Raw genomic sequence first — 24051 nt, 5'->3', positions numbered from 1 at the left:
GAATAGAGTGAATCTCCACTTTTCTTCTACCTCTTTTTTTTCCTTCGTTTTTTTTCTTCTTATTTTGACACTAATAAACAGAACCGCCCAAAAAAATTATTATTATTATATTAGTGTTTACAATTGAGGTAGATTTGTCTGTTTTAACGTTACACCGGAACATTTGATGACATATCAGAATGTATTAAGTATATAAAAATATAAAAAATTATATAAAAAATATTATTGTAATAAAATTAGTTTGATAATACTTGGCATCCGCTACGTTAAATATCACATATATGTATTTGGTAGTATATGAAATGCCAGGTTTTATTTGTAATGTATGTATTTATTAAATAATTATATTTTATTTTAGCGCTTATTAATCTGAATATCTAAATACTTATAAATCCCAATAATCCCTTATTTAAAAACGGCCCAAAATGGTAACTTACTTTTTTATACCCTGAAGGTAATCTTGTAATCATTTCTTAAGTGTCAAAACATGAGCTCATGTGGTTGGAAATAATATTTTAGCCAGAAGGAGACTAAGGGCATATACAAAGTAAATGTAAATGTGTGTCCACAAGCTGTTTTCACATTAACATACGCGTTGTTGTAACCATTCAAAGGATAGGCACATTTACCTGCCACCGTGAGTTGACCATTTACAAGGGTAAATTTAGTGCTGCATGCACTGCTCAGAATGAGTTGGTTTTGACTGTTTACATCAATGCATCTTCCACCTGAGTGCTTAAACAGGTAGCCATTGGTAGATGGGGGTTGTGTGGGTGCCTGTGTGGGTTGTTGTGATGGTACTGAAAATGAAAGACGATAAAAAATGGGGCCCATGTGTGCCTGTATAATTGTGTAAATTTTACGTCTAGCTGAGTAAAAAACTATCATTAATCAAAAAACCCAGATATGCCCGAAGAGATTGATAACAATGCTTACACGAAATCTTAAATAATTGTTGTTAGTATTGATATAATTTGATGACATTTGAATAAAAAATTTATCTCATGAAAAAACTTTAATTTGCAATTTAGGCTAAACATTGGCAAATCGGCAAATCTTTCAAGTAGTTAATTATTGCACAAGTCTTGGCCAGTCTATATCTTTTCGTTAGGTCGGCTTAGTCTTATCTAAGCTATTTTCTCTTCCATCACGTTTGTAGAAAATATTTTTTTGATGATCACTTTCTTCTCTGGATTTTCTTGGGCAAAAAACTCGAATTAAAAATAGCTTACTACTGGAATTCAACTTGAGGCTTTAAGCTATGTCAACTAATTTCCGATGAAATCAAATTACCTGGCACACATTTGTACATCCTGTTGATCTGTATCTTATCAATTTCACTAAATCCCTTTCTGTTTCCAATCACTTTCTGCATTGCTGGGTCTTTCGTGGTAATGGTAGGTTTCCTGTTACTGCTAAAAGCCCAGTCGGGATAATGCATCACTGATCTATAGTCGTATTGTGTATTGTAGTAGTCGATGTTGGACTCTTTTTGCTTCCTGAAGATATAGGCCATGCCTGTCGGTAAACAAAGTTTACTTTTGTTAAAATTGATACAGTTTAGTATGCCATAATTATCGAAAGGTGATCTAACATACTCTCATTTGTTAATACCACCATTTTTGATATGGATGGTCCGTGAAAAAATCCACGGGAATTCGCTCGTCACAACAAGGTCGACAAAAATATGTCTCATCTATTATTTTTAACTTGAGGATTTCGTACGTGGTTAACACCGTTACAAATAGATAGACGAAAATTGGCTATTAATGTAGAGGTGCATATAAAGATTACGTTTTGTAGTTTTATAATTTTTCTAGATTTTTACCTTTTTTCCTTCTTTATTCATTTATTTGTTTTGTGTATCAGATCTGAATATTATTTTTAATAATTTAAAATTAGCAAGCCACAGCAGAAAAAATACTTACTTGATCTGATGTTTTGAAAATTAATGGTGACGTAATTGTCTCGATCTGGTCTTGATTGTTCATGATAAATTCCTAATGTATCAGAATTGTTGAGTTAGAACAGGTCATGTTGGTGGGGAAATCGGACGCAATCTAATTTTAGTTATATATAGAGCTGGCTCAAAGATCTGACAGATACGGGTTCTTTTTCTTTGCTTATTATCTTTAAATTTGAGCTAAGTATTGAAATTATTTAGAAAAGTCTCCTACGATCCATTGATTTTTCATTTCAAAGTGCCAGCATAACTGTAATAATTAACCAATTTTGTTTATGCCTAACCGATGCGCCATTTCATGGAGGACAGTTCCTTTACCAGTGCAGCCGTTCCCTAAATTGATGTTATGTGCTCCACTTCCCTTAAAGTAACCCACTCCAGATGAACACCTAAAAAATTAAGTTGAAAAAAAATCGGTTTTAGGTGTGACTCTGCCTGTTAGTGGCCCTGTTTCTTTATACCGTTCAGCTTTCATCGTTTACTAGCTTCGTAATTTATATTTTAAACATTTCCAGATAAGGTGTTATTTTGTTTTAACACTTTCCTGCAACCCCTACACGTGAAAGTTAAATGGCAGTGCCATTTTCAGCTTCAGAGGGTGTCCACATGAGACGACATTTTTACAAGACATTTGGTGGTGTAAAATTTCTTAATTTCGACTGAATTAAATATAACAAACAAGCTTGTTGTCTTCCTCGACATTGACCCTTTGAATAAACGTTTACAATGAGAAACGGAATGTAATCTACGCTGCTGCTCAAAACGAAAAAGTTGTTACTGGTGACTTCCCCACATCTTGTATGTCCCCATGTACTCAGTTAATGTTTAATAAGTAGTACAGCAGTCATCTCCTGATGTAACTTAATTATCTTCCTTAAGTCCATGAAACTAGTTTTGTCAAGTTCATCCCATTATATATTTCCACTTACCCTCCACGACCTTGTATAAAATACATATAATCCTTCTGGGTAGTTCTCTTAATGAACTTCAGGCATGTAAACTTTTGGTAATCAGCAATAGCTGCAAGAATGCCTTTGTTTAGCTAAAAAGGAATGTACAAGACTAGCAGCATAAGTACATGTAGATAGCTGGGAATATAAGCATTAACAAAACAAACGAAATTGATAGGAAAGTTGTTTAAATTGTTTTTGTCGTCATTTGGCACACTCTACCCAAATCCATTTTATTAATTTTAGTACCATGGCATAAAAACGGCAAATCATAAACATTTGCTTTATTCAGTGAGGGGAGCATAAAGTAAAGTTTTAACATCTTCTAACATACTTGCAAAATTGTTATCAGTTACTTGATTATTAGTGACTATTATCTCACATGATGAGGTCACGACTTAAATATCAATAGTACCATGGGAGGCTCCGTAAAAATAAATATGGTGATTAATGGTAATACGATTATTGTTGCTAATACAACCATTTTAAAACATATTGCCACCTCCTTTTCCCTGATTTTCATTAGTGTCATTTAATATATAAAGTATATCGGATTTTTTATGAAATTTTTAGTACTTATCTGAGCAAATTCGTTGTAAACCTTCTATATCACTAAACTGTAACATCAACATACAATGTCAACATTTTGCTGTTTACAAATGCTATTTAGACAGATAATTGTTTTTTCTGTGACTTCAAAGTCACTGATGACTTCAGCAAAATATATTCACATTTATTCTAATTCTTTTGTTTTATACTAAACTTTCCGTGTCTTAAAAACAACTAAGTCTAAAGGGACGGGCAGCAGGAATGTAATGCCCGCTACCCCGTAAGTGGCAAAACAGCCCGTAATAATTTGGATTTTTCTGATTATTATATTTTACGTTTCGGAGTTCTTGTTCGTAACACACAAGCTATGAGAATAAACTGAATTTTTATCAAACAAGTACAAAATGAAAACGGAGCTCTCTAGGACACTTTCGACTTTTCGCCGTTTTTCACTTAAAGCCCCAATTTCAAGGGTCTAGGACAGCACTGTTTCCTCGCTATATTGATCCTCTGCGCAAAGGGTCAATATCGCGGACAATTACCGCTGTGCTGCAGCACTCTCGTACGACCGCAATGTTATCACCCTGGTTATGGTCACAACATAAAATAAAATGTCCAGCGTCCCAGAAAATTTTCCAACATATAATAAAGCAATGAGTTTCTTTAGAAATGCAATTAGTAAATTATATATCGCTGTCATCATGGAAAACGTTCGCAAGCACCGTGACATGGTGACAACGGACTTTAATTTACCTCTACGAAATGCAGCTGAAAATGGTCACATAGAGATTGTTAAAATGTGCAAAGAGTGGGGTGCGATAGAATTTGATTGGACCATGAGACGTGCAGCTCTCAATGGTCACATAGAGATTGTTAAGATGTTCAAAGAATGGGGTGCGACGAGCTTTAATTGGGTCATGGGACTTGCAGCTCTCAATGGTCATATAGAGATTGTTAAAATGTGCAAAGAGTGGGGTGCGACAGACTTTAATTGGGTCATGGGACTTGCAGCTCTCAACGGTCACATAGAGATTGTTAAGATGTTCAAAGAGTGGGGTGCGACGAGCTTTAATTGGGTCATGGGACTTGCAGCTCTCAATGGTCATATAGAGATTGTTAAAATGTGCAAAGAGTGGGGTGCGACAGACTTTAATAGGGCTCTACGAAATGCAGCTGAAAGGGGTCACATAGAGATTGTTAAGCTGTGCAAGGAGTGGGGTGCTACAGACTTTAATAGGGCTCTACGAAATGCAGTTAAATATGGTCACATAGAGATTGTTAAACTGTGCAAAGAGTGGGGTGCAACGAACTTTAATTGGGCTCTAGAAATTGCAGCTGAAAATAGTCACATCGAGATTGTTGTATTGCTACGTGGTTTTGATGTCATTCATGATGAATTGCTGCGACATCATCACAAGCGTAATTTTTATGCAAAACTATGGAATAAGGTACTACCAGTGGTGTGGCATCCGGATCGATATTGGAATTGGTGTTTAGATGAGGAAGAAAAGCGCGAGATATCTAAATTATGGAAGTAATGTCCAGTATTTTGATCCTTGTTGGGGTTTAAAAAATCTATAATAAAGAGATGCCTTTCCTATCTGCAGAACAATTTGATGCCTTGAAATCAGAACACGAGAGTATTAAGAAGTGGCGTGATGTTCCCACTGGAATCATATTCAAAATTGAGTATGTTGAAGAGATCAAGACCAAAAAAGGTGATGCAACTGTCATCGCCTTGATCGATTGCGATGGTGAACGAATTCGAGCATGGGCAACGAGTGTACTGAGAGAAGCTTTGATAGGTCGAACAGGTCAGATGTTCATCAAATCACTGGGAAAAAAACAATCTACGAAGAATCCTGGTCAATTTTACTATGATTACGACCTTGTGGAAGTGGAAGACTAAGAAGTAATCTTTTGTGACTGGAGACAGTCACAAAAATAACGAAAAGCCTGGTTGTGCTCAGCTACATAAACAAATGGACAAACTGCGACAGGAAGCTAAGGCCTTAGGTCTCAAAGGGTACTCCACGTTGAAGCGAATAGACCTTGTTGAAGCCATATGCAAAGTCAAGTATAAGGATGCGTCGACACAAAAGGACGGACCGTACTGCGAGCCTTGTGCTAAAATTGCATGGCAGAAAAATCTAGCTCAATATTTGAGGGATCTCGCTCATAGATCAAGATACGGGGGAAGTGATTGTCTAGTATGTTGACGAACATATTAGATCGCCTAGCGGCTCAGCACTCTGTAAGCGGGTGGAGACTCTAAGTAGCGCTGACATACTGCGCAGATTGAAGTTTTTTCAAAATGTCATCTTTGGCTTCTTGCCTGCCTTGTGCTAGCAACTCTGCGCGTTCATTATCGTTGATGGATTTCACAGCTTTTTTTGTTCGTTGTCGGATCTGATCCTTGAGCACCATATAGCGCTGTTTTTCCTGCATGATCCATCTAAACTCATCGTCTGAAATTATACCATCTTGGATCGCTCTGGAAATCTTATCGTATACAGTGTCTAGTTTTGATTCAGCTAGGAGTTTGATGCACTCATGTTTGTGCACCTTATACTGTATCCTTTTGGAAGCATTCTTCAAAACTACTTGGCCTATCCCCACTGCAAGAGCCGCGGCTTCAAGACCAATTGCTATGGGGGCTCCGAATCCGGTTGCAAGCGTGGCAATACCTGCTGCGGAGGTGATGACGGTAACAGCAATCATACCATGATCAGCATACCGAAGCCCCATTCCCCAAAGCTTGAACTTTTTGTAGAGTTTTTCTCTCTCCTTGATCTCAGCACGCACGTACTGCTCAATTTCTTCGATCTTCTTGAGTCTGTAGACCTGACTTTCTTGCTCTTGCTGAGCCGCTAGGCGATCAGGCTCATGCTCAGGTGCACTTGGCGGCAAAGTTGGGTAAAGCTTCATTGTATCAGCCATTTATTCTATGAGTAAATGCATCGTAATTCCGACGAACGAAACATTTTTTTCATGATGATACTCGTCCGTCAGCATGAACTCCAGTCTGTCCGTTGAGCCTTTCAAAGGAAGGTAGATTGGAGTGTCAAAATTCCGTGTAAGCATGTCTCCCCATGCGTTTAACTCTTTGGTGGGAAGCAAAGCAAGAATTTTTGATTTCTTCCCATCCAGTAGGCAATCATCTTCATTCAGCTGGGGGCAAACGAGTCTCAATCTTTGGTATACGTCAGTTTTGTAGTAGCTGTCATAGTCGCCCTTGGTAAAATACTTTTTTGCAGGGTCGTAGGGTAGCCCCATAAGCTCCTGTAGTTTTCGATGGATTACCACAGTATACCCGTCACTAACCCTAAGCCTGCAGAGTCCATTTTTCAAGACAAACAGCTTAATCTTGTCCCCTGCCTGACTGTTGACGATGGCCGCGATATCCTCGATCTTGTACAGGCCGTTCATTATTGTAATTCGGGTAACAGTCTGATCAGGGCCTACTTTGCGTATTGTAAAATCATTGTCACAGTAAAGGTTCAGCCATACGGGCCTGATACTTATCGATTTCAGGGCAATTCTCGTGTCCTGCCCTAGGTAATCATCAAAAATTGTAGGCTTCTCTATATTGGTCACATACAGCTGTCTCATGTTTTATTCTTAAAGAAACATGAACATTTATAGCTATAACCACAAGGCAAAATCCAATAGAGGCGAATGGCCCCTCGGTGTAATTAATCTAGAACATCAAGACCTCTACGTTTCTACAGAATCGCACATTCCCGTGACCTTCTCGATGTTCACGAAATACCCTATAAAAGTCCCCACTAACCTGTTGAACGACCCAGTCAGTGTAAATTGGACCGGTCAAGCCCTTGGCTACTGGAATATACAAGTTAATTTCGCCTGTCATTGCGCTAGCACCGCCTTGGGTATATCCGCCAAACACTTGAATGGCTCCGTGCCTCTCATCAACAGTATCTTTAAATTCCACGTCTATTACCACATGCGGCGTATCCTAGCAAGAATGAAGGTACCCATGCCATACGATGACGGCTTTTCCCAATACGAGAACCCCTACTCTACATCTGGATATGCCCAGATTTGTCGTGAATATGGTGCCGACCCCAATGCCCAATACAAGTTTAAAGCTCTCATGTCCTCGCTCACAAATGGTAGATGGTGGCCGCAAGTAGATGGTGATTGGGCCAAGTTTATCATGCCTACGAGCCAAGGCCTGACATCGGAAGGTCTGTCGAAGCTTAGCGAGAGTATTCGTGTTTACGTGATTTTACTACTAGGGTCCCAAGCTGATGCCAAGGCATCCCTTATAGGTTCGGATGCTGACAATTTTACAGCGAGACAGATACTACTACAGAAATTCGAAGCCATGGTACAACGTGAGGAGAACGTAGGCCACGATATCACTGAGTTTCAAAAGGTGCTTCAATATGCCAGGACCCCAGTGAATTTTGCCGTGATGCACCACGTGTACATGCTACCATCCGATATGAACCTGCGTATTGGTAAAATTGTGGGGTATAACAACAACATCTTGATACGAGAACCCCTACTCTACATCTGGATATGCCCAGATTTGTCGTGAATATGGTGCCGACCCCAATGCCCAATACAAGTTTAAAGCTCTCATGTCCTCGCTCACAAATGGTAGATGGTGGCCGCAAGTAGATGGTGATTGGGCCAAGTTTATCATGCCTACGAGCCAAGGCCTGACATCGGAAGGTCTGTCGAAGCTTAGCGAGAGTATTCGTGTTTACGTGATTTTACTACTAGGGTCCCAAGCTGATGCCAAGGCATCCCTTATAGGTTCGGATGCTGACAATTTTACAGCGAGACAGATACTACTACAGAAATTCGAAGCCATGGTACAACGTGAGGAGAACGTAGGCCACGATATCACTGAGTTTCAAAAGGTGCTTCAATATGCCAGGACCCCAGTGAATTTTGCCGTGATGCACCACGTGTACATGCTACCATCCGATATGAACCTGCGTATTGGTAAAATTGTGGGGTATAACAACAACATCTTGATCGCGCCGGCGAGTGCGATTATTGGCATAAGGCTAGACCTAAACAACGCGAAGCCCGGAGGCAAGCCCACACAGCCTTGGGGTTTAAAACGAGGTGCTACGCGGCAAGAAATATCGAGGGGTGGTGCCCATACAGGCCGGGGGTCTAAAAAGATGCCACCGATACCTCAGTCAGGTCTAGGAGATGGAAACCCTCACGAGGACACGAAGGCCACCCTTATCACGGTGGGGGTAGGATTGATCCTAGTATACATTTGGCTTAAAAAATAGGTGCTCATACTGAGCCGCAAGGCGATCTAATATGTTCGTCAACATACTAGATCATCTACGACTTCTACGACTTCTTACCACCCTTCCCAACGTAGGCCACAACAAAAGCGACGACAGCAGCGATTGTCATGCAGAGGTGTTTGGCTGCGTATTCAACAACTCTTGCAGCCACTCTAAAAAAGAACGAGACAACCGTGCCAATGATCGCACCCCGCCTTGCCTGCTAGATATTTCAAAAATTTTCCAAGCATTTCCAGCTGTTTTTGTATAAAACCCTTCCCTGCGGCACTTCCTCCTGCGCCAGTTGCGGAACCGCCACCTGTAACTGCGAGTACAATGGTGGAAACGAGTAGACCAACAGCCGAGACGATGCTTGCTATAGTAATCCCTTGCTCCTTGAACAAGATTCTAAGCTTTTCAGTTAGAGATTTATCGTCTTCTGCGATTTTCATCAGCGTCTCTTTAATAGCTTTCAGTTGGCTCTGGGTATCCGAGGAAAGTAAACCGTGTGCTTCTCGTACTGCTTCCTTTTGATCTTGGAGTCGTTCTAGCTCTTCCCTAGCCTTTCCAAGGTCTTCGTTCCAGATAGCTAGCTGCTCCTCGGATGCCCCATGTTTCTTCGTCTCAAGCCTTTTCACCCTAGCTTCTGCTTTGGCGATCTCGCTGTCGTAGAAGATCATCTTGCTTTTCAAGTGCCTCAGGTTACCCTTTAGCGTTTGAAGCTCGAGGTTGAGCCCTCTTTTTTCACGCTCTGTGAAGCTGGCGCCAAAAGGAGTCTCCTCAATCAGGCTCTCCGTTTCATCAAGGACGTTCTCGAGCAGCGGCATCATTTCGATATCATCAGCCTTCTGTTGCTGAGCCGCTAGGCGATCAACATGAACAATCTCGTTAAGGAGTTTCTGAGCCATTGCCTTACTGCCTTTGTTTGGTGTAGTATAGTCGGTAAACCCCAATTCTCGCAAGCGATTTGTGCCTAATCTTCTCTGTATCTCGGCAACGCTCCTCAATTCACCATTCCTTTTAGTGATCTCTATGCCATCGAAAAGAAGCTGGTTTCCTTGTACCTCAAACTCGTTATAAAATCTCGCGATTGGCTGCCCCAGCTCCTCAAGGTGTTCGTAAAGTTCGTCGACCTTTAATTTTAACAGCTCTTCCCTCTGTCTTGTCGTGGTGTCTCTTTCGGAGACGGTAGGCGATTGACCTTGATGCTCTTGCAGAGCCACCAGGCGATCTGGCGTTAGATTGGCATCAGGTCTACTGAAATCCTCGTCTGGAATGTTTTCCTCTGGCGTAAAGTCGTCTCCTTCGTATATTGGATTAACCGGCATTTATTTGAAACGAAAATCAGCTAATATTAAAGCATGAGTAACATATTCGGAGCTAAGCTCGATCCCTACGCGGAGATTAAAACAATGATGGCTATGAGGGGAAGAATTAGCGTGTAAAAGTAAGTCATGTGCCTAGTACGATTAATCAGAACGAGGACTTGTATGTTGACATTCCCAACATGGGGCAGAACGATGTAATTTTTCCAGGCAGTATCAAGCTACTTTTCGATCTGGAACTTACGGGAACAAACACGAGGCGCACTATCGTCAGCAATATAGGTAAATCCTTGGTGCAAAATCTTCGTATCACTTTGAATAGCAACGAGGTGCAAAATATTAGCGACTACAGGGTGCTCGCTACCTACAAGGACCTATGGTTGACAACTTGATCCTAGAGGGGATCAATCCCAACGATGGTACAATCCGCGCCCTACAGGTAAAAGCGACTGATCATGTAGGCACGGATGAGGAAAAAGCGATCGTCGCAGCTTATGGCAGCACGTTTTGTATTCCTCTAGGAAAAATGTTTGAATTGACACGAGACTTGCCGTTCTACCAGCCAGGGCTACACGATAGGTTACAGTTTGTGATCCATTTTACATCATATGGTGACGTTATAAAGGATGCCGGTACGGTGTCTTCAGGAAGCACGGCAGCTAAGCCCGCAGACAGTGCGTACAAGATCACTAATATCGCGCTAGAGTTTGACAAGGTTAATAACGAGAGTCTCGCGAGCGCTATGATGTCGAGATACAGCCGTCTCGCCCTTCCCTATAAAAGGGTTCTCCGTAGCAAGGTTGTCACGATAAAAAAGGCTGATACCAGCTACAATTTGCAAAAGTTTAAAAGGCGTCTTATTATTGTTCGTAGATCCAGGAAAAGTGAAGGCTTACTCGGGTCTTCTACAACCCAAAGATCGAAAAAATCTCGATCACTGTCGAGGGTGAGCCTAATCAGCTCTACACGCACGCGATGCTCCCGAAAGATTACCTCGAGCAGATCGTAAACTTATTCGGTAGCCACGATTCAAAGGTGACAATTGGGCAGTTCATGACTGAGCGTTATGCCCTGTTTGTTGATTTCCGAGCATCACCTGATCATAGTCTACACGGTTCCGGAAGGCCATTACAGAGATTTTCAGACGGTATAACCTTGCATATGACAAAGAAAGCAGACGGAACAACGGGGGATATTAAATGCTACGTTTTCCTACTTCAAGATGCTCAGCTGAACATCTTAGATGGGCGTTTTCACAGTGTCGAATATTAAAATAAAGATGGCAAGCATATTAGTACTCGCGGGTGGGGCTATAATCAATGCCCTCGCGTTTAGCGGATCGAATCACATAATCAGTACGCTGTCAGGCCATGGTGAGGCCGAGCGTAAAAGGCACGACAAGGCGATTGAACAACTTCAAGCAGCTCAGCAACAGTGGGTAAGAGATCGGCAGGCAAAGATCGATTGGTATAACCATCAACGAGAGCTGAAAAGGCAAGCTGGAGAGAGCTTGAAGGAACTCGATGAAGGTATGAGGGAGTACTATATCGCAACGATCGAGAAGGCTCCTAAGTTATCCGACTTCTACACGCCCAGCAGGCAGCAACAAGACGGCGAACTGACGTTCATCGTTGGATCCCTAGCCCTCCTTGGGTTTGCAGTGTACAAGTTCGCCTAGACGGCTATGTTTTCGATATGTCGAATATTAAAATAAACATGTCGAAAATTCCCACAGAGAAGGAAAAATTAGACAAATTGTACTATCAGCCCACACATCTCTGGATCGGAAACGAAGCCATTGAAAAACTTGTTGAACTTAGTGGCTTGTCTGCAAAAAAGGTCAAAATCTACCTTGCCCACCAGGCTTTCTGGCAGGTTCACATTCCAGGGCCAAAGGTGGTAAAACATCCTCATTACACCGTTACCGTTCCAAATGCAGTACATCAATTTGATTTGCTTAGCATGCCTCATGATCGCCTGTATGGCTCGAAATACAAATACATTCTTACCGAAATTGACATTGCCAGCAGGTTCAAAGTGGCGAGACCCCTGCGAACGAAAAAGGCTGCAGAAGTGGCCAAAATGATCGAGGACATTTACGCGAAGCCCGGAGACAAGGCCAGACCCTTGACGTGGCCCGAGACTGTCATGATAGATGCAGGAACCGAGTTCTTTGCAGACGTTACAAAGACCTTTCAAAAACATGACGTCAAGATCGACAGGACGGTGACAAAGTACCATCATAGACACACTGCCTTTGTGGAAAACTTCAACAAGCAGCTCGCGAGGCGTCTCTTCAAGGCTCAAGATGCTCAAGAGCTCAACGAAGAGGGAAAAGTCTCGACGATATGGGTCAAGCAACTCTACAAAATTGTCGATCAGATGAACAACACCAAAACCGCTGGAATCAAGATGAAACCAAACGATGCAGTCAAACTTGACGAAGTTCCACAAAAAGCAAGCTACAAGCCTGACAAGAAGCCTCTTTCAGAAGATGGTCTCTACCGATATTTTTTGCAACCCGGTGAAGAGCATGGAGATCAGAGAAGACGTGCAACTGACATGATTTGGTCGAAAAAAACGTTCCGTTTGGACCGCATCATCAACGAACCAAACAACCGAACGATGTGCTACCTTGCAGGAGCGCCAGAGCGTGTGTTTGTGAAAGAAGAGCTTTTGCGGGTTCCTGAAGACACGAAGCTGCCTCCTGACTTGGTTAAAAAGTGGTAAACTTTTCGAGTCAAATTTGAGTACACCTTACAATTCCAGCAAGCTTGCGGACCTCTCGAATGTCTTCAATCCAAAAATGGTTTGCCTTGGATTTCTTACATTAAAGCAATAGAGACCAGGTTCTGTCAGTAACATCGTGTCTGGATGAAGGGGGTTGATATCGACCCCTTGTCAAGGGGTGGTAAGCTGACGATATTTTTGTAGCCTCGTGCTCTTGCTGAGCCGCTAGGCGATAGATTACAAAAACCACAAAAAAACCTGACGCTGCTTGACCACTTCGGCTGTATGTTAAAAGATAAATGTCAAAGAAAAATGCAAAAGTACGTACAGAGTCAGCAATTTACAAAGTCTTACGATGTGACGGTACCGGTTCTGCGATGCTGTATCAATGCAGGTTCCACTACCGGTTATTGTTCACAGTGTTTGGAGAATTTTAGATTTAGAAATGGACCATACTACGAGGGGTTTGTATATCCGGATGATGACGAGCTTTTAGACAGAGTAGCCTCGGGCGAAAAACCATGGGCGACAATCCCGACGGAATATATAGATGAGGATCTCCAGGTTGATATTGAGGATCGGGATTTGCATATTGTTTCCGCTGAGGTGAACAAGTGGGGCATGCTCTGCTACGAGATTATCAGGGATAAGGACTTAAGGCTCTCGGATCTGGCTGATTTGAATAAAATAAGTGAATTACTCAACATTAAAATCGAGGATAGGCGCCTAGTTGATATCAAAGATCTTGATAGCGAGCCAAATGTTATCAAGGGAATCGTCTATGGCTATCCATTCTATACCCTACATCCTGATGATTATACCCGCCTTCATCCGATTGACTCCAGCGATGACTCCGACGATGATTAAAGGGCTCGGGTAGGTATTAACGTGAACCTGTGGTTCACGTTAACTGCCACAAAAAAATCCTAGATCTCGGCAAGCTCCATCAATCTCTGATGTGTATAATTACGACCTAATCGAAAGTGCCTTGGACGTTCGGGATTTACTTCCATGCATCCACGCTCTCGAAGCCAGTTGTAATGTACAATGGCATTTGGGGTTTCTGCAAGAACGACGAGTTGACCGTTGGGATGATCTGTTAACTTGTTGCGAATCTTTTGCGCTACATAGCTTTGTTGCCCACATATAGCGACATACGGATATTCATCATCGTTATTCTTTTGGATTATAACCATTCCGTTATCCTTTCTAGGGTCCTCAAGGCGAGGAACGGCTCGGTTATGTAGTTCTTCAATTTCTTGCTCTTGTACGGCTATCGTTCGATCTCTATCGTCAACATCTTCCTCTAGGGTAAAAATTTGACGATCTTTGTCCTCCAATTCGTCGTTGAGCAGAGCCAGCACCGCTTGATTTTCTTCTACAATTCCAGCAAGCTTGCGGACCTCTCGAGGTAAAACCTCTTCAACAACCCAATCCAAAAATAGTGCTGCTTCAGGTCTGCCACACCTCAAGAGGAAGCAATAAAGGCCTGGCTCCGTTAGTAAAACTGTATCTTGCTGGGGGTGGACAGATCTGTCCACCCTCTGGAGGTCAACAACAGCGTCACCTTTCCGCATTTTGTACTTGTTGGGAACAAGTCTCTGAATAGCTTTTACTCCCGCTTCCCGCTTATAGCCCGCGGCTCTCCAAACATCGAAGGCTACGATGCATTGAACTTTATCCTGAACAAAGAATGATCGGACTTGCTTTCCTTCAAAGTAATCAACCACAAGAGACATATTTCTTATACACGCCAAGGCTCAACTAAGAATCAGTGAATTTTCGACTTTTCTAGTAGAGCCAAGTTTTGCTCGAAATTATCCCATACCTTCACCAAAGACTTGCAGACCATCGTGTAGAGTAGCGACGGTCTCTCTTCAAACCTTATAACAGCCTGAAGGTAATGGCGCCTGCCGCGTTTGTGGAACGAACTAAGTAAAACTGGAAAGAGACTCATTCCACTCTCCACAAGTACATGTGAGATAACGAGCCTACATAGCCTCCCGTTCCCATCTTCGAATGGATGGGTATTAATCAAGTCCATAAACAACCTCACTGCGTTCCATATCGGATCGTCAGTCCCCGTAGAGTAGTATCGATCCAGGGCGTCTGTCACTAACCTTGGAATTGCAGAAACAGGAGCAAATTCGTGAAAACCAGCGAATACCTTAGTCGTCCTGTATTTCCCTGTCAGCACGGGTTTGCCGCCCCGGTGTTTTTCCCCGCGCATCATGATCTCATGGATAGCTTGGATTTTGTCAGGCGTGAGACGTCCGCGGCCCTTCATCCAGTTTAGAGCGAGCATAAAGTTTATCATCTGCCTTTTGAAACTTTTCGTCTTGCCCTGTGCGTCCTCAGGATCTTGCATCAGGTTCCAGGCTTCAGATGCTGAAAGGTGGGGTCTACCTCTCCTTCGGATGCGTAGGTTCCGTACGCGAACAGAACTTCCCACCCTTTTAAAAACTCCTCTACGTATGCGTGGTTTTTTCGCTTTCGCGAGAGTTTGGCTAGCGTCGCAGTCTTTCTCAAAACATTCTGGTACTCGTCTTCATCTGCCATCCAATACTGCATTTTCAATTTTTCCATTTTGTTAAATATCTGGCCCCAAGTAGGAAATGGTTAGTGATCTCAAAATGGAAGACAAGCAAATCTTATACACGCCAAGGCTCAACTAGGGATTTTGTGATTCGCAAAATATCACAAAATTACGAGGTCCAATAACCAACACCAAGCTGAGGATATTTTTGCATAACTCTTGCCGTCAGGACGGAGCCGCAGGCGATCAATATCCCGAGTCGTGTTTATCAGTTTGCTGTCATCGTCATCATTCACTGCATCTATCAGTCTGTCATAGGCTCTCAAAAGAGCTTGATACACAGCTTTAATTACGCTCTCATTATCCATCTTTTATTATATGTAAAACTGTATCTGGCTGAAGGTGGACAGATCTGTCCACCCTTTGGAGCTCAACAACAACGTCACCTTTCCGTATTTTGTACCTGCTCCTGTGATCGCCTAGCGGCTCAGCAAGAGCAAGCCCGTCTAGGCGATCTTGTAACTACTAGGATGCTCCAGTCTTACGTACAAGCATGCATGCTTGGACTTTTTCAATTCAGTCTTGATAGTCTCCCAGTCCTCGATCATATTGGTCTCTTCGTCTACCATTTTCATGTCGCTCCTTTCCGAGGGGAACCACATGAATAGCTGCTTTTTTTGCCTTCGAAGGTTCTTTGGAATGGCCGTGTAGCTTTGAGTGAGTAACCAGAGACTGTGTTTGCGATGTCTACCGCTGATGGCAAGCTCCAGCAGGGATTGACGTTTTTTGTCGAGACTCTCGTCAGCTATCATATCGTCAATGATGAAGAGCGTCTCTTCGCCCGCAAGCAACGACGACAGTTTTTGGATCCACTCGAACAGCTGCTCCTTGGGCTCCACCAGGAACACGTAATCATCCCTCCATAGCGAGGATCTCTCGAGATAGGTCTTGTTCCAGCGTAGTGTAGGACAGAGAATGACAATGTTGTCGAAATGATGCCTATACTCGTTCTCAAGCAAATCCAGGACACGCTACGTCTTACCACAACTTGTCGGTCCAGTGAAGATTGCCGTATGCGGGTCTTTGACAATGTCTAGAGTCATATTTATTCTGAGCTAGACAGTTACTTCGGAGGCATCATGGAACGCTTATACCACCCTTGTTTTATCGCGTAATCGTCAAATAATATCGCTCCTGTCATATAGCCAGCGAGCTTCAAGCCGTCCGACATATCCATCTTGGCCCCCGGTCTAGAAACTCCCAGAGCCTTTTTCGCGCCTTGCGCCAAGACAATAGTATAGGATACTAATCTGACAGATTCCCACAAGGAATCGACGACTTCTTTCTGATATTCTTTGCTGCTCATTTATTATAGGTTATCGCATCTTGAAAATGTCAATTTTTGAAGGCTTTTGCTGCTGAGACGCCAGGCGATCCGCTGACACGCGTACTCCTGCGGCGACGCTAAACTTCTTGGAACTATGTTCCGCGCTGCCACGTATATAATAGACTGCCACGCAAACGGCAAGATCGGCAATACCTCCAGCGCCATAGAGATATGCACTGTGAGGACCTGCGACAGGTTCCTGACCCTCTTGCGAAGTACTTGCTGAGGTACTTAAATTCTCACTTGTCTCGACCTGAGCAGGTACTTGCCTCAACTTGGCCTTGTTCTTGCGGTTCCATTCAGCAAGTCTCTTGCCAGCAGCATCACGACCCTCATTCTTCTTGGTTATGACTTGGTTAGATTCACTCATTTATTTGTAAGTCGTGAGACCTTGGAAAGATCTTTTTTTACATCAAGACGGCTTCTGCTCTGCGAAACTTGGTTCTATTTCATCCGGAAAAGGCGGCACATCTTCTCGCAGTTTGATTTGCGCTTGACGCTCCTCGGCAATTTCGCTGAATTTTTTCCAGTTCAGATGGTTGAAAACTGTGCAAAACAGAGAGACGGGAGCGAGCCACAGCCCGCACTTTTCATACATGTATGACCCTACAACTTCCATCGGAGAGTTCCCTGTGGTGAACAATTTCTCCGTTACATTACCAATCAACTCTGAAGTCGAGTTTTGAATCAGAAAGTTTGTGTTTATATCGCTCATCATGGTCTGAAAATTGTCAACACCTGACATTTTCGACAGCAAGGCTTTTGCTGCTGCAATTTGCGAATGTGCCTCGAGGTTCTTCAAGAGGTTGTCAAGTTGTTTCTCTGTCGCTTTATCCAGCAACTCAGGCGTCCACTGCTTTTTTCCTAGAGAGTTGACGAGACTCAAGTTTTGCTTGACTTTTTCCCGCTTTCTCATTGCTGGTGACGGTGTGTCTAAGACGTCTAAAATTTCATTCAGTTCTGACATAACTTTTATTAGAGAGGAAAACTTGCAGTAGACGTACAAAAAACTTACGTACAACATTACCAACAAGAGTTCAAGTATCATTTTTATTAATGCATTTTCGTGATCAAGACCATGCTGAATGCAAACGTTTGAAACAGAAAATTTTGACATTTTGAAAACACTGAGACGTGTGAGATGCAAATAAATTTTTGAAGCATCCCGCGAGACTCAAAACATCCATGGTTTAACATGGTCGGGATGCCACACTCTGGCGAGCAATTCTTGCTTGCAAACTAATCCAGGACTGCTTCCATGTGCAAAGGTGAACCCACCTTGAGCTTGAAGTCGCTTGTCATCATCAACACTCAGCGCAATTTTGTTCAGCTTTTCGGTGAAAATCTCGTGTTTTCGACTGGTAAATCTCAGTTGCGTGCGATACAAATTTTGACAGGTCTGCAGGCTGTTCAAATAGTCTGCGAACGTGATCTGTTTCTTGACGACACACTTTTTTGTACCTTTTGCCTTCTTTTGCACGTATCCTTCGAGTGTCTTGTACGCATACATTTTTGACCTCAACAAATTCGATCATGATTTTGCCACCAAGTTCATCCTTCATTAAGCACAATTTTTTCTTGTTTTTGCCAATAGGCAAGGGACATTCGGCTTCGGGACTGTAATTCGATGTGTCAAACCTTGATTCAACGTCACCTGCGATATCTTTATAGACATCGTCTGTTTTGATGTGGTAGACGAAACTATCTGTGTCCATGTAGCAAAGCTCTGCGCTTGCACCAAACTTCGGCTTGATATAGTCATAGTGAAACTCATACATCGTGAGTTTGCTCAAGTCCAAGATGGAGAGGCCGAGGTAGACAGGTTTGTTCATGACGACCTTCCCTTTGTTCATTTCCATTGCCACTAATTTCTTGTCAAATCTTGATGTGCTGTGATAGTTTGGAGCTGATGCGAGCTTCTTGCGCCTCCACTCCGTTGTCACCAGTTTGATGTCACGGTGCTTGCGAACGTTCTCCATGGTCTTGCCAAAGACGCTATTATTCATCAGCTTAAAAAACTCTTTCTTAAAGTCATTTTTGGCATCCTTTCGCAGCTTTGTGTTCATGTCAATGTAGGGTTTCAGCCAAGCACTTTGCTTGAACTCAATGACTCGGTGCACCTTGGTGAGAACCAATCCATGCTGCAGTGCCTGCCGCAATTTGCGAATGTGCAGCACGTATTTTTCCTTGTCAAACACATTGCATGTCAACTTTTCACAGCCGTTGTTCAGACGCATCTTTTCAGGCAAGAATGGAAGGTCGTTGTGGAGTTTGTGCAGCTTTTTCGGGTAGTGGACTTCCACTTCAAGAAAATAGCCATCATCTCCATTTTTATAATTTTCTATAAAAGCTTAAGTAAAATTTTCGAGGTCTTCACGCCACTTAAAGCCGTGTGTTGGCTGCTTTTCTAACATGGCACCCCCGTACAGATTGTTGGCAACGATGTACAGCAGATACGAGATCAACAGGTTGACATCAAACAATTCCCCCATGTACGGATTGTTCGCCTTAGCATGGCGCTTGATTGCTTGGCAAATACCACCCCTGAGCCCCTTTTCAACCATCAGTAGCATGTCGATGTCTGAGAGAAGCTCAAGCACCTGACCCGTCACTTTTAGAGCTGCTTGCCATGCGAGGCCTGGAGCAGTGTAAAAATACGCTGGATCAAGCTCGTAGATGTTTTGACAAGTGTCTCGAAAATTTTCAAAAACGTCTGCTAAAAGAAGCGTGTCGCTCATCACGTAGAGATCGTGGTACTCCCCAAGGTTTTTGATGTTGAAAGCCTTCCACACCATTTGAGCATGCTTGTAGTCGTTTTTGGTGATGTTTTCAAGGTTCAAGCTGCTGTAAAATTGTGCTTTTGGAGGAAGTGCTGTCTCTTCAAAACGCTCCCACTCATCCATGTATTCGTAGGGGTAAACACCCTTACGCAGCAAAAGTCTAAAGTGCTCGTCATTGCCCTTTGCATGCTTGAATGTGTTGGAAAATTTCTTCTTCATGGAATGCTCATTCAGTTCCACCGTCTTGTAAGAGCAGTAACAGGTTTGGCACTTGAATTGCGCCTTGTACTCTGAGTCAATCTCGATGAGTTCCATGTTTGATTTGCAGTCGTTGCAGCTGACACTTTCACTGTTGGTTCCAGCTAAATTATCCACAAGGCTTGACAGTGAGCTTTGCATGAACCTGCAGCTGTCGATGAACTTGATTTTGCAGGTCGTGTTGATTTCCACTTCTTTCATTTGGTTGGTTTTCTTGTTCTTCTTCATCTGCTTCAGCGGTTCGCCGTCTTTTCCTTGAAATGTGACGGATTGCTTGATGGAGAAGCTGATGTATTTTTCGCTGTTTTCACCCAGACATTCAAACTCGTGGCTTTTGAATTCCCTGGCCAGTTGCTTGATGATGATGTGATCGTCATACCGTGAGCGATTGTGCATGACCACCGGAATCTCGTTGGGGATGCGATATTTTAGGTTGCACGAACTGTGTGCAGCTCCTCGATACTGACCAGTGTAGTGACAGTGATCTCGAACTTTGCGCATTGTGATGTCTTTGTTGTTCTTCTTGAAAAGCCCATTGCAAATGAAGCATCTTTTTGCAGACTTGTGGGCTTCTTTCTCTTCGTGTGTCAACGGGATCATCTTCTTCTGTGGATGTCTGATAGCTCTATTGACTTGATCTCTCAGTCCCTTGCAAAACCTTTCCATGCAGTCTTTTCCACGAATGCAGTCGGATGATTCTTCAACTTCTCCATGTGCAAATTTGGTTATGAAGGCATATCCTGAAGCCACATGCTTGCTGACGTCTCTGGTGTGTGATTTTTCAGGGTCTCCATCACAACCTTGAACAGGTTCCAAGATACATTCTGTGTCTGCATAGATAACAAATGGCATTCTGAGCGACTTTTGCCCATCTTCGTGTTTGAGGACTGTTCCTTTTTTAGGCATGACAATCTCGCAAAAATCATGGTCCATGCACACTTTAATGTGATTGTCTCGTGTCTCTTGACTGCGGAATCCGTGCATGCAGTTTCGACAGTAATGATCACCTCGATGTCTAGATGATAAACCGCGCATGAGCGCAGAGTATTTTGTAATGGCAACGTAGTGGTTTTTCCCTCCTTCTTGAAGGATTAGCACATCTGCCACCTTTTTACGTGTCGTGTTGTGTTTCGAAACGTATGCCTGTCTGACCTGAAAATCTTCTTCAGAAAAGTAGACATTCAACGCCACGTTGGGGTTTTGCCTTTCAAACTTTTTCCAGTGTGTGTTGGGAGTTGGGAACTCGATGCCACTCCAATTGTACTGTTCAACAAACGGTTCGAGCTTCGAGATGCGCTCAGGATGTGCTCTAAGGCCATCAAAATGGAGGGCTGCAATGACAGCCCATTTGAAGCACTGCTCGTCTTCATTTTTGGGATTGATGATGCAGTGTTTTGTTTGTAGCCATTCGGGTGTCTTGAACCATGATCTACCTCTCATAAGGTCAATCATGTGGCAGTGATACGTCATTTCCGTGATTCGCTTGAAGATGTAGGCGCTTTTTTTGAGTTTCTCCGATGTCATTTCAAAGCGTTTTAGCAGGCTTTTATACATCTCTTCGATCAATTCTTCGATGTCACTTCCTTCCATAATTGTGACAGCTTCACTCCATATTGGTTTTGTGAACTTGTCAGAAGGATTTTCAGTGTGCACAAACTCTACCACGAGATTCAGTTGAAACTTCCAATTCTGTCTAGTGTTTTGCAAATCTGTGATGACTTTCTCCACATGTTGTTTCTGTTGATCCAGGTACTGTTCAATACTCACCACTTGACCTTCTGGTGTTCCTTCACTTCGGAAATGTCGATAATTACCATCAAATCCACCTTCCGTTTCAACAGCACTATGATACACTTCTTCCACTTGTTCTTCTTCCACAGCAGCGTCTTCAACGGTGGCTTTCAAGGCTTGACCGTAACCAAGCCTCTCCTTAGCCTTGTGGTATAATAAAGAAGCAGTGTCTCGTACACTCTCCAGTCTCTCTGCGAGTGCATCACGTGTTGCTGCCACTGGTGCAGATACAGCCTCATAGAGACTGCTAATCATGCTTCTCAAGTAAGAAGTCATTGTTTTATTATATGTTGGAAAATTTTCTGGGACGCTCGACATTTTATTTTATGTTGTGACCCTAACCAGGGTGACAACATTGCGTTGATGTTGTTTACTCATTTGAGGTATGATGTCACGTGTTTTACTCATTTGAGGCATGATGTCACATGTTTGAAATTAGGGAAAGAGACCCTTTGCACAGAGGATCAATATAGCGAGGAAACAGTGCTGTCTCAGACCCTTGAAAGTAAGGGTTTTGAGTGAAAAACGGCGATAAGTCGAAAGTGTCCTAGAGAGCTCCACTTTCATTGTGTCAAGTTGAAATGCAGTTTTCATTCTATTCTGTCTCCCCGGGGGTACGTGGACTCTTTTGTTTCAAACTCTAATATATGTGTTACAGTTATCTGTTTGAAAATCTTACCACGTGTAGACTCCCAATCATAATAGGTCGTAGTTGGCCAGTGATGATGGTTAGTTGATGCGTAGCCAAGATTGCCATTCTGTGCGTCCTGTGCTTGAGCTGGCGTAAGTATCATATCACCTTCAAACAGGCCATCGTCTAGAGTTCAGAATAGATTAAATACAGGTATGTGTTATGTTGATTCGTGAACACTCGAAGTAACAAATTTAAGCCCGTTAAAATCCACTGGAATTGACCCACCTAGCAGCTACCATCTTTGGCTCACAGACAGATAGTTTGGTATTTTAATATGGACTAGCCGGTAGCCAATGGATAAACTCACGGTGGGACCGTCCTTTATTTATCGTATTTTATGTTTCTGTAGTACGATTTTTTTTCATCCGGACAAACGGACAGAATGTGTGGATTTAATATAGAGATGTGTAATGCCACTTTTTCAAGCTTTGCTTTAAATAAAGAGTGAAAAAAGAAAAACAAAATGACACGGATTTAATGCATTCAGAAAGCAGAATCCATATCATTAGTTATGACAGAAAAAGGAACTAGCTAAGAAGACAAGATGGGTTTCATACCTTTGACAAAAACATTTATTAATAGAAGAATTGTTCATTCGTTGTTTTAATAATCTACAAAAACTTACTTTCCATTTCTTTTACCCATTGCGAGTTCACCACTGCTACAAACAAAATAAAACCACCTTCGAAGCCATGATAGCACAACACAAAAATGTTTCCAAATCCTGACGAAAGCGTTCTTATATAGTCCGATAAGTTTTATTCCTGCTGCTAGCAAACCCCTTTACACAATTTTCAGGAAGTACATTATACAAATAAACCCTTGTTTTATTTTATTTGATGCATTAAAGGAAAAGACGGGGGTAAAAGTTTCATATTTATTCAGCCATCTGCTGAATAATCAATGCGGTAAACAAATTTACGCACGACTACAAAGCTTGTCAAACATAACATGGCGCATTCAAACAAAGTTTAAAAGGTGTGCCTTTTATTCTTTTTTTTCCTTTTTGCCCACTAAGAATTTGACCTATTCTTTTTTAACGTCTTTCAAAACGCGTAAATTCATTTTACTCTTTCAAAACAAGGACTAACGATGGTCTGCTGACACGTACATACAAATGTAAGTGCCAAGGAATACAAAAGCTAAAAGCAATGATTCTCGTAATACTAAAGTTTGAAATGTTGGTTGTTTAGTTAATAAATTTATTAATAAGAACAAATTATATCAGGTCATTAGTATTTATTAATTAAGACTTTAACCTAATGTCACTTTAGGATTTATATAGCTTGAAAACCAAGTGGAACTGATGTATGGTTATTGAAATTGTTATTATCTATTTAAGTAGAGGAGGTAAATGGCGTCTTAAAGTGTTGTTCATCTGCAGAATCTGTTGTAAACAGTGCCTTGTGTTCTACAATCATGGACAAAAAGTATTGAGAGGAAGGCATTGTTTACTCATTATCCAATTATGGGCAAAACAGTCACACAGTCGATGCTCTGCAGTCGGCAGGCTGCAAAGTCCCTAATTTTGCACACACGTAGGTCAGACAGACTGCGTTGAAAAATTGCTAGTTACATTCTTTAGCACGCCCGCACACCGAAATAATTCACGTCGGGGACCACGAAGGCCCCCAAATTTGTGATTAATGGCCTTGCTGACGTCAACATCAATTACCACATTTTAGGAATTTCGAATTTTTCAAGTAACCTAAGATCCGAACTTCTAAGTACACAATGAACTTTGTTAAGTTTAAGATGTGTGAATCTAATATAGAATGAGCCTACACAATTACTTGTGGTGGCGAA

General features: G+C 42.3%; 1 protein-coding gene across 1 annotated transcript; it reads right to left on the bottom strand.

Annotated features, from left to right (window-relative positions):
• Window positions 1-327: 327 nt before the first annotated feature.
• On the bottom strand, window positions 328-23042 carry LOC130625519 (hatching enzyme 1.2-like). The gene is made up of 7 exons (XM_057440623.1): window positions 22871-23042; window positions 22231-22368; window positions 2893-3005; window positions 2243-2352; window positions 1929-2000; window positions 1294-1518; window positions 328-800 (listed from the first exon to the last, which is right to left on the bottom strand). Exons 2-7 carry the CDS (start codon window positions 22306-22308, stop codon window positions 481-483), a joined length of 918 nt encoding a protein of 305 aa, XP_057296606.1. The 5' UTR covers window positions 22309-22368; window positions 22871-23042; the 3' UTR covers window positions 328-480.
• Between the last annotated feature and the right edge of the window lie 1009 nt (window positions 23043-24051).

Source organism: Hydractinia symbiolongicarpus, chromosome 14, assembly GCF_029227915.1.
Source record: "Hydractinia symbiolongicarpus strain clone_291-10 chromosome 14, HSymV2.1, whole genome shotgun sequence".
NCBI classification, from domain to species: Eukaryota; Metazoa; Cnidaria; class Hydrozoa; order Anthoathecata; family Hydractiniidae; genus Hydractinia; species Hydractinia symbiolongicarpus.
This window is presented reverse-complemented; position numbering and strand designations above follow the sequence as displayed.